The 12182-nt window shown below is 48.4% G+C and overlaps 1 protein-coding gene across 1 annotated transcript in view; it reads left to right on the forward strand.

Annotated features, from left to right (window-relative positions):
- Positions 1 to 12182, forward strand: part of LOC141101537 (uncharacterized) — a 56819-nt gene that overhangs the window by 31698 nt on the left and 12939 nt on the right. Inside the window, exon 3 of the mRNA XM_073590662.1 lies at positions 10252 to 10256. Within this exon, the coding sequence (XP_073446763.1) occupies positions 10252 to 10256 (5 nt within the window). The remainder of the gene's footprint in view (positions 1 to 10251; positions 10257 to 12182) is intronic.

Here is a 12182-nt window from a genome sequence, read left to right on the forward strand (position 1 = left end):
TGGATTGTGTGCGGCCCACTGATATCTGAGCGCTATGTGACACGCTCGATGGCACAGCTGCCTGTGACCAAAGTGACGAGAGGATAATGGAGATTTTGAATCTCTGCGTACACTTGTGGACAGTGGACACTTGTGGATTGTGTGCGGCCCACTGATATCTGAGCGCTATGTGACACGCTCGATGGCACAGCTGCCTGTGACCAAAGTGACGAGAGGATAATGGAGATTTTGAATCTCTGCGTACACTTTTGGACACTGGACACTTGTGGATTGTGTGCGGCCCACTGATATCTGAGCGCTATGTGACACGCTCGATGGCACAGCTGCCTGTGACCAAAGTGACGAGAGGATAATGGAGATTTTGAATCTCTGCGTACACTTTTGGACACTGGACACTTGTGGATTGTGTGCGGCCCACTGATATCTGAGCGCTATGTGACACGCTCGATGGCACAGCTGCCTGTGACCAAAGTGACGAGAGGATAATGGAGATTTTGAATCTCTGCGTACACTTGTGGACAGTGGACACTTGTGGATTGTGTGCGGCCCACTGATATCTGAGCGCTATGTGACACGCTCGATGGCACAGCTGCCTGTGACCAAAGTGACGAGAGGATAATGGAGATTTTGAATCTCTGCGTACACTTTTGGACACTGGACACTTGTGGATTGTGTGCGGCCCACTGATATCTGAGCGCTATGTGACATGCTCGATGGCACAGCTGCCTGTGACCAAAGTGACAAGAGGATAATGGAGATTTTGAATCTCTGCGTACACTTGTGGACAGTGGACACTTGTGGATTGTGTGCGGCCCACTGATATCTGAGCGCTATGTGACACGCTCGATGGCACAGCTGCCTGTGACCAAAGTGACGAGAGGATAATGGAGATTTTGAATCTCTGCGCACACTTTTGGACACTGGACACTTGTGGATTGTGTGCGGCCCACTGATATCTGAGCGCTATGTGACACGCTCGATGGCACAGCTGCCTGTGACCAAAGTGACGAGAGGATAATGGAGATTTTGAATCTCTGCGTACACTTGTGGACAGTGGACACTTGTGGATTGTGTGCGGCCCACTGATATCTGAGCGCTATGTGACACGCTCGATGGCACAGCTGCCTGTGACCAAAGTGACGAGAGGATAATGGAGATTTTGAATCTCTGCGTACACTTTTGGACACTGGACACTTGTGGATTGTGTGCGGCCCACTGATATCTGAGCGCTATGTGACACGCTCGATGGCACAGCTGCCTGTGACCAAAGTGACGAGAGGATAATGGAGATTTTGAATCTCTGCGTACACTTTTGGACACTGGACACTTGTGGATTGTGTGCGGCCCACTGATATCTGAGCGCTATGTGACACGCTCGATGGCACAGCTGCCTGTGACCAAAGTGACGAGAGGATAATGGAGATTTTGAATCTCTGCGTACACTTGTGGACAGTGGACACTTGTGGATTGTGTGCGGCCCACTGATATCTGAGCGCTATGTGACACGCTCGATGGCACAGCTGCCTGTGACCAAAGTGACGAGAGGATAATGGAGATTTTGAATCTCTGCGTACACTTTTGGACACTGGACACTTGTGGATTGTGTGCGGCCCACTGATATCTGAGCGCTATGTGACATGCTCGATGGCACAGCTGCCTGTGACCAAAATGACAAGAGGATAATGGAGATTTTGAATCTCTGCGTACACTTGTGGACAGTGGACACTTGTGGATTGTGTGCGGCCCACTGATATCTGAGCGCTATGTGACACGCTCGATGGCACAGCTGCCTGTGACCAAAGTGACGAGAGGATAAGGGAGATTGGATTGCTTTTAAAAAAGCAGTTTGCGGAGCAGTGGGTAAACAGCAATGCCAGCGTGTCAGGAAGCCTTAAAAGGCAGCCCAACAACCAACACCACTGATACACCACAATATAGCCTCCCCTTGCACTGCACACACAGTGACTTGTGTGTTGTGCAGGCCAAATCGCTAGCAGCAGAAGCAGTTTTTTTGTCTTCTTCCCTGCCTAACGCTCTCCCTACAGAATCAGCAGCATCCTCTCCCTATACTAAGATCGGCAGAAGTAAGATGGCGGTCGGCGTGCACGCCCTTTTATACCCCCTGTGACGCCCACCAAAGCAAGCCAATCACTTGCATGCCCTTCTGAAAGATGGTGGTGACCCGTGCCTATGTCATCACGTTGCCCACAGTGTCCGTGGATCCTGATTGGCTGAAAAAGAGCGCAAAACAAACTTTTGAAACGCGACTTTGGCGCGTAAGTCGCCGACCTCGTGGCCGACCTCATCCTAGGGTCGGGTTTCGTTTCATGAAACCCGACTTTGCCAAAAGTCGGCGACTTTTGAATTTTTTCGACCCGTTTCGCTCAACTCTACTCACCATACATATTCATTCACATTACTAAAAAGGACCCTTCACCGGATCAAAAGCAGACAGTTTTGCTCTTATTTTATTGAATGGTCCATTTTTTTGGTTTTGCTTAAATCTGCCATACGGTTCCAAATGGAGGGGCCTCTTCATTTACTGCTAATTTTTGTATCTTTCCCAAGGGTGCGTGTCTCACAGGATTCTCTAGGGACGTGTCTTTAGGCTGCTATGGAATGTTACCCTGTGAGCCATACCCATTTGATAAAGACCATATTTTGCACTGAATAAAAACACCAAAATCTCTGGAACCATTTTGGCGAATTAAAAAAATAAAAATAAAAAACCCTGCATATTCAAGGGAGCAGCGGAAGTAAAATAGGAGCAAAAACTGTCCACCTTTGACCTGGTGGAGGTCTTCTGTAATTAGTCTAGTACTCAGCTATGGAGAAACATTCAGCATTTCTGTGAGTTCTCTGAAGACGTATGTATCTAAATGTCTGAGTTCTCGTACAACTCACAAGGTTGGTGCGGCATACATGGCCCCTTCTGTGCATTATTCTAGTAGAAGATCTGGATCATATTTATGGGTGAGGAGCTTTGGTAAGATGGTTTTGATTTTTGACAGTGGGATATGTTAATAGGTATGATGCTTATGTAATACCATGGCCGCCGGGGGATAGCTTCTGCGGCCGCTCCAGTACTTACTGTGCTGGAGGCTGTTACATCACCCATATGCTGTTCACTTTGGGGACCCGATTGACTGCAGACAGAGGCTGGAAGCAACTTTAACAACTCAGCTTTATTCTCTTCAGGGCACAGCATATCCACTATGGCTACAGGACTCTTTACTCGGTAACAGCAATACATCTTCATCTACAGCAGTACGTCACTTCTTCCTTCACTTCACACATAAGCACCACACAGGCAAGCTGACACGTCACATGGAGCACGATGAACACGGAACTCTTCCCTTCTTCCAGAGCCCGACTTCAGCCCACAAAGGTACCCGACTTTTCTGTTACAGCTCACACCCTAAAGGCACTGTTGCTCCTGTTCGTGTCCTAGATTCACAGCTCACTAAACTCTCCACAAAGCTCCCGTACTCCAGCTGCTACTCCCACAGACCTCCCTGGCTTGCAATTCTCCAGACAGGGCTGGACTCAGTAGACTGGCTTGGGTTGTCACTTCAGCTCTTCCTTGCTAGCTGACTTGACCGACGAGACTCCTTCTTCTGTCTCGCTAGCCTTACAGTCCCCAGTCCCTGACTGCAAGGCCTCCAACACCACAACGTGCCAGGTAATGCTGTAGGCACTCTGCTGTTCTTCACTCTCCTCCTGTCCTGTTCGCTACCCCCAGCTCAACTAACTCTTGGAGGGAAATCTATCTCCTTTCCTCCTGTCTAGCCACTCCTCTAAGTTAACCCCTAAGCAGTCTTCTCACTAGTTGAGCTCAGTGCCCCATCTAGTGGCCCTTTTCTAATATAACACCTATCTAACTATTGTTGTGTGGACGCAAACACACACACACAACATACATACATACAGATAATACACATTAGGCGGGGGTCACACTGGCGAGGAATACGGCCGAGTGAGAGGCGCTAAAAGCACGCATTACACACGGACCAATGATTCTCTATGGGGTTCCTCGCACCAGCCGTATATTTCTCATCCGTATTCTACGCTCCGTGCCACTCGCAGCATGCTGCGATTGTCAGCGTACTACGCCTGTAATACGCCAATGCAAGTCTATGGGCGCGCAAAAAATACGGATTACACATGGACCACACATGTGACTTGTGAGAAATACGCACCCGGTGTCTTTTAGCAAAGCCGGCAATTCAGTGCGCGATACAGTAAACTGACACTGACAGGTTTAATAAAGAAACCAAAGAATAGATATAGACACATAGAATACATATATATATATATACATACATTCTATGTGTATATATCTATTCTTTGGTTTATGTTATAAACCCTGTCATAGGGCTCCATTATATGTCCATTTTGCAAGGCGGCGAGAAAATCTCACCATACGGATGCCATACGGATTACATACGGATGCTGACATGCGCAAAATACGCGACCACACCTTGATTACGGATGACATACGGAGCACTATTTAGGGGTCATTCATCCGTATTACGCCTGTAAACTACTGACCGTATTTTGCTTCGGTTAGTGTTACCCCGGCCTTAATGTTACTATTTACAGGGCGAGGCCCTTGACCTCATTACAATTAATGCATCAACCCCCATGCACATTAGAGCAAAATCGGCCAAAACCATCTTTTTTTTTTTTTTTTACGGTCCTGACCTGAGGCCCACTGACATCCTCAAATAGATAGTGTACGGAGAAAGAAGGATCGGGCATGTTGTGTCTTAACACCTGATCTATTTGCTCTTAGAAAAGTTAGTCCACCAGTGGCCAAACTACGTATATATGTGTAAGGGAGGTCAGTAGGAATAAAGGTATATGGCAACCTTTAGCCATAAATGAAGGATGGACCAAATAAGTGGTCATAAACTTGTAAATAACTCATGAAAGAATAAAGTTACATTAAAACCAAGCACACCATTGTTTTTCTTGTGAAATTCTCAATAAGTTTGATGTGTCACATGACCCTCTTCCCATTGGAAAAAATAAAGTTGGATCCAAAATGACCGACTTCAAAATTGCCGCCATGGTCAACACCCATCTTGAAAAGTTTCCCCCTTCCCATATACTAATGTGCCCCAGAAAGGAAGTTGATATCACCAACCATTCCCATTTTATTTAGGTGTATCCATATCAATGGCCCACCCTGTACAAGCCAGGAGAACAGATGGTTCCAAAATGGCATTCTGTCTATCTGCAGTCACCACTAGAGGGAGCTTAGGAGCTCACGGCATCAATACTATACAGTGAGCTCCTTCCAGTGGTGGCGGCAGGGGATTTGGAACTTTGCATCAGGTAAAAAAAGAAGCCACCTAAAAAGGCGCAACTATATACAAGAAAGTTTGTGATGCATTCCAAGTTCATGATCACTGCAGTTCAATTTTTCATAATAAATGCTGCCAACGCAACTAGGCAAACTGAAGAAAACTGGAAGAAAACATGATGAACAAAACAAACAGGCACAATGGTGCTAATACCCTCCTGGGTAACAGTTATTTATCTGGGGACTGTTCTTTAATGTGGGTCTCCTCCTGGGATGGTGGAAGCTGGTTTCTTGGGCTGCTTCCAGGGGAGAACTTCTGATTTTCCTGTTCCTGCTGGTTGTTCACAAATTGCATGTATTCCTTCTCCCAAGGAGTGAGGTTAGTGGTTGCCTGTGTAGATGGAGTGGCAGCTGATGTAACCGCTGAAACTGTTGCCTGAGGTTCTGCAGGGGTTGCAGGCGATACCAGTGACTGGTGCACTTCAACTTCTACAATAACTAGCGGTACTGCTACCTGTCGTTGCTGGCATGGTGCAACTTGAATGTTGCCACTTGGGTTCGGAACAAGCATAGGACTATTTCTGTCCACAGGCACAGTTCCTAGCACCAGGATCATGGCAGGAGCGGTGATCATACTTGGCGCCTCCCAGTGATATTCTGGCTCCGGTGTAGGTACAGGTTGGCGAACAGTGGCAGCTGCAACCTCCGAGGCTGCCTGGTGAGCTGGCGGCAGCTGGGTCCGAGCTGGTACAGGATTGGGGCACGCCGGTAGGAGCCTGCGCTGCCACGTCAGGTCCAGGCTGGGACTCAGCCCCGGTCCCACTGTCTGCTCCAGGACTCTCATGTACCTTCTCCAGACAGGTCGCATCCAGTGACAGTACCGGCTTGGAGGTGGTGGCGGGCGCTGTAAAGGGTATCTCAGCGGCCGTATGCTCCGCAGGTGCTGTCTGGGGGAGAGTGGTTTCTCCCCACTGTTTTCTCCTGGCCTCTGTCTTTCTTCCATCATGGCGTTCTGGCGTTCTCTCTCCTTCCCGGGCTCCTTTCCCGTCACAGGATCTCGCTCCTCCTTCCTACTCCATACAAAGCCAGTATACGAACCCCTCTGGGGGTGGGCCATGTTGCTGTAGCATAGAAGTTTAGGCAGGGGAGGCCCAGGACAGTTTGCGCTCTTTTCTTAGGTCCACCTATGTTGTCACGCCCTTCTTCACCGCTCCGGCAGCTATTTTGAGAGTCCATTTTACAGTCTATCAATTTGGTTATTCTGCACATTCTCAGCATTGTTTAAGTCCAATAAATCTTCGGCACACAGAACCCGGTGGCACCGGGCTTCGTCATTCTGTTCGTGACGCCAAAAATGGAACACTTGCCAGGGCCGGTGGGGGTTCTCGGTACCGGGTCCATCAATCTCAATGGGAGTTGTCACGGCAGCCGTGGCCCTGGGCATCCATTGTAAAAGGGGAATGTTAAGTGTGCTAGTAATGATGATTAAAGTTTATGAGTGAATGATTCGTGACGCCACCTGTGGTGTTCGGCAAGGGAGGTGTTAAGCCGACGCTGCAAGCAGATCCTCTGGGACAGATGGTGTGGTGCAGCAATGATGTTGTGGCCCTCCACAGGTAGGGCTCTAGTCCCAGGGCAGTGTAGATGAAGAGATAGTCAAGCGATAGGGGAGAGATATAGATGGTGCAGTGCCAGGCACAGAGATGTAGCAGTGCTGAGCATGTTGGCGCAGGAATAACTGGAGGACGCCAGGGCATGTAGTTCCAAAGCTTTACTCACAGTCTGTTGGGCATACAGGTACCCGCATCCATGACGTGTCCTCCGGGTCAGGGGCTCAGTCAACCTCCAAGATAGGTGAAGCACTCCGTTCCAACACTCCACCAACATGTGCCTTTTCTGAACGTCCCCCTCTTAGGGCCTAGGTGAAGTACTCACAGTACTGAGTTACACTGGAGTTCCTCCTTTCAGATGTTCCTATGAACTCTACTTGTACGGCAGACAGCTGTAGCCTGCTTCAGGGACTCCTGGCTACTAAGTCCCGGCTCACTCACGATGCTGTTGTGCCCCCAAGTCTTGTGTGGGAATAAAGTGGTCACTACTTCTATTCCTCCGGTGTCTGCTGCAGGACCATTAGTATCCATACAACCTCGGGGACCGGACCCCGGCCTTGCGCTCAGAACTTGGGGAAGGTTTCTCTTCTAACCCTAATCCTTAGTCCTCTCCTTCCGTTCAAAACTATCTTTCTTATGGAGAATCAGGCTTTCTGAATATGCCTCTTTCCACAGTTTCTTCCTCAAACGTGGATTCACACTTTATTCAGGTGCAAGGCATAACAGGGAATCAGGTGCAGGGCACAAACAGTGAAACACGGCAGGATGCGTGCAAGGGGACGCCAAATGTTCCAGGCATAACACGTGCACGAAAACATACCAGGGTCCAGGACAGGATACGTGATAGGGATCACACAAGAGTTCCTAGAAGGGATGCATGCTAGGACACGCCAGGATCCAAGACGGGGTGCGATGGCATCGGACTCCGGACTACTGGCAACGACCGACAGGGTCCAGGCATCGGGCTGCGGACATCAGCTCGCAGTCATCTGGTTCCGGACCTCTGGCAACGGTCGGCAGGTTACGGGAATCCGGCAGGCAAGCCAAGGTTCAAGGCAGGGTGCGTGCTTGGAGCCACGACAGGATTCAAGGCAGGGTGCGTGCTTGGAGACACGCCAGGGTTCAAGGCAGGGTGCGTGCTTGGAGACACGCCAGGGTTCAAGGCAGGGTGCGTGCTTGGAGACACGCCAGGGTACAAGGCAGTGTGTAGAGACACGCCAAGGCACGAGGCTCAAGACAGAGTGCGTGTGTAGAGACACGCCAAGGTCAGGGTTCCAGGACAGGGTTAGGGCCTGTGCGTACAAGAGGGCACGACAGGGAACATGGCAAAGCCTGCGCGTACTTTTACAAAAGCACGGGGAGGTATGCCATGGATAGGCGAGGGCCTGCGCGTGCTTTAGAGAGCACGCAGAGCACAGTGCGGAAACAGCGTGAAGTGCAAGGGAGCACAGAGGGCACGGCTGGGGCACTGGCTAGCTGATCGGGCTGCGGCACTGACAGACGGGTAAGACTCCAGCGAACCCGGCTGAGGCATGGCAGGTGACACAGCTGTCACTGACCAATGAGCACGGCTGAGGAACAAGCAGGCGGGCACGGCTAGGGCAGGCGCATGCAAAGAGCATACGAAGAAACAGAGCAAGGGAAGACAAGAAGAGAAAAAAGGCAGGGCTTAAGCAGAGTACAGAACCAGGAAAGTAAGCATAGGCAGAAACACAGAACAAGAACAGAACAAGAACAGAGCAAGAACAGAGCAAGAACAGAGCAAGAACAGAGCTAGCAGCGGAGCGTAGGCAGAAGCCCAGAGCCGGGCCAAGACAGAGCCTTGGGACTAGACATGGAAAAGAGCACAAACGGAAAGAGAGGAGGAATGGTGCGTGTGCCAGGGAGCACTACAGAGCACCATAGGAGAGAGCGAGGCAGAGCAAGCAAAGACAGAGACCATAGGGAGGAACAAGGCAAGGTACGAAACAAGGCATAGCGAAAACAGGCAAGGCAGAGAATAACAGAAGGACTACAAGTCCAAGCAGGACAAGGACAAACATGGCACAACGGACAAACATAAGACAAAGCACGGAACAAGAGATGGAGTACGAGCACAGAGCGTGTGCAGAGATGCACCACAGAGCAGAGTGCAAGGGCACAGAATAGAGGGAGCGCCCCACAGACCAAGCAGCCATGCAGAGACGCAACACAATACTCAGGCCCTGAGCATAGGAAGGGGCGGTCTAATAGAGGGCATAGCACCTCCTCTTCCGGGTCAGGACCAGGGGAGAACTTCCTAGTTCAGATGCTCCAGGATCACAGAGTGCAGTCACATGATCAAGGTTTCAGACATGACGAGGTGATTGCAGAACCAGACAGTGCAGGATCCTAGGAAACGTCACATGATGAAGGTTTCAGACATGACGAGATGATTGCAGAACCAGACAGTGCAGGATCCTAGGAAAGGTCACATGATCAGAGTTTCAGACATGACGAGATGATTGCAGGACCAGACAGTGCAGGATCTTATGAAAGGTCACATGATCAAGGCTTCAGACAAGACGAGATGATTGCAGAACCAGACAGTGCAGGATCCTAGGAAAGACATGATCAGGGATTCTAGACATGACGAGAAGATCACAGAAGGCAAAGCAGAAACGCAGGCATCTTGCAGCTCAGCAGACATAAGGTGAGTGTGCACACTGCTCTAGGGTCATGAGGTAAAACAGACATGGCAGACATAACAGACATGGCGAGCATGACAGATGGAGGATATGTATGATGGGTATATGGGCACTGGACTATGGGATAGAGGATATAATGGGTATATGGGCACTGGACTATGGGATGGAGGATATGTATGACGGGTATATGGGCACTGGACTATGGGATGGAGGATATGTGCTGGGTATATGGGCACTGGACTATGGGATGGAGGATATGTATGACGGGTATATGGGCACGGGACTATGGGATGGAGGATATAATGGGTATATGGGCACTGGACTATGGGATGGAGGATATGTATGACGGGTATATGGGCACGGGACTATGGGATGGAGGATATAATGGGTATATGGGCACTGGACTATGGGATGGAGGATATGTGATGGGTATATGGGCACTGGACTATGGGATAGAGGATATAATGGGTATATGGGCACTGGACTATGGGATGGAGGATATGTATGATGGGTATATGGGCACGGGACTATAGGATGGAGGATGTATGATGGGTATATGGGCACTGGACTATGGGATGGAGGATATGTATGACGGGTATATGGGCACTGGACTATGGGATGGAGGATATGTATGACGGGTATATGGGCACGGGACTATGGGATGGAGGATGTGTATGAATATTGTGTCCAGTTTTGGGCACCACATTTTAAAAAAGACATCAACAAACTGGAGCAAGTTCAGAAAAGAGCGACCAGAATGGTGACCGGTCTGCAAACCCTGTCTTATGAGGAAAGGTTGCAGGATTTGGGAATGTTTAGTTTGCAAAAGAGAAGACTGAGAGGAGACTTAATAGCTGTCTACAAATATCTAAAGGGCTGTCACATTGTAGAAGGATCAACTTTATTCTCATTTGCACAAGGAAAGACTAGAAGCAATGGGATGAAACTGAATGGGAGGAGACACAGATTAGATATTAGAAAAAACTTTTTGACAGTTAGAGTGATCAATGAGTGGAACAGGCTGCCACGAGAAGTTGTGAGTTCTCCTTCAATGGAAGTCTTCAAACAGAGGCTGGACAGACATCTGACTGGGATGATTTAGCGAATCCTGCTTTGGCAGGGGGTTGGACCAGATGGCCCAGGAGGTCCCTTCCAACTCTACGATTCTATGATTCTATGATTCTATGATGGGTATATGGGCACTGGACTATGGGATGGAGGATATGTATGATGGGTATATGGGCACTGGACTAAGGGATGGAGGATATGTATGATGGGTATATGGGCACTGGACTATGGGATGGAGGATGCGTGATGGGTATATGGGCACTGGACTATTGGATGGAGGATACTGTATATATGATGGGTATATGGGCACAGGACTTTGGGATGGAAGATATGTATGATGGGTATATGGGCACAGGACTATGGGATGGAGGATATGTATGATGGATATATGGGCACTGAACTATTGGATGGAGGATATATACGATGGGTATATGGGCACAGGAGTATGGGATGGAGGATATGTATGATGGATATATGGGCACTGGACTATGGGATGGAGGATATGTATGATGGGTATATGGGCACGGACTATGGGATGGAGGATATGTATGATGGGTATATGGGCACGGGACTATGGGATGGAGGATATATACGATGGGTATATGGGCACAGGACTATGGGATGGAGGATATGTATGATGGATATATGGGCACTGGACTATGGGATGGCAGATATGTATGGTGGGTATATGGGCACTGGACTATGGGATGGAGGATATGTATGATGGGTATATGGGCACTGGACTATGGGATGGAGGATATGTATGATGGGTATATGGGCACTGGATTATGGGATGGAGGATAATCATTACAATTTGTTATAACTAACCACAGTTAGTTACTATGCCTGGGCAACGCCGGGCTCTTCAGCTAGTGACATGATAATGAGGGGCAGGGCTTGATACACACACATACACACACACATACATACATTTGTTTTTATATATATATGGATTAACCATTGGGTTACGTATTTGTCTTCTAGTTCAATGGTTTCTTTTCCAATAATCCTATGTTTTCAGTCCGATGCTGATCCATCAAGCTCACTAGTGGTGCACAGCTTTACACCACTATACCTGTGACTTCAGAAACTTACAGAACACCAGCTCACATCTCATATAGGAAACTACTGACACAACTAAATAACACCATTAATAAATGATTTATTTACGGGCAAGAACTTATTCATTCATTTCACATTCATGTTTATTCATTCTTTTACGTGACCTCACTTAATACTTAGTGCTTTTTAATATAATTAATGTATGTAAATGTTTTTTGTTTTTTCATGAACCATAATTTATCTTTGTGTGACAAACTTTCTCATGAACTTTGACATATCGTGCTTTGTTGGAGTGTTTTTTTTTTTTCAAAAAGACTGTATATAAAACGCTCCAAGCTTGACATGTTTATCCGCTATCAGGTTTCGTCCTGAGGAAGACGTCCTGCGTGACTGTGAAACGCGTTGACTTTGAAAACCTATTTGAATAAATGTTTTTAAGGAAAATCTCCATCTTCGATCATCTCCATC

Source organism: Dendrobates tinctorius, unplaced genomic scaffold, assembly GCF_039654945.1.
Source record: "Dendrobates tinctorius isolate UK_male_01 unplaced genomic scaffold, ASM3965494v1 ptg000119l, whole genome shotgun sequence".
Classification (NCBI taxonomy): domain Eukaryota; kingdom Metazoa; phylum Chordata; class Amphibia; order Anura; family Dendrobatidae; genus Dendrobates; species Dendrobates tinctorius.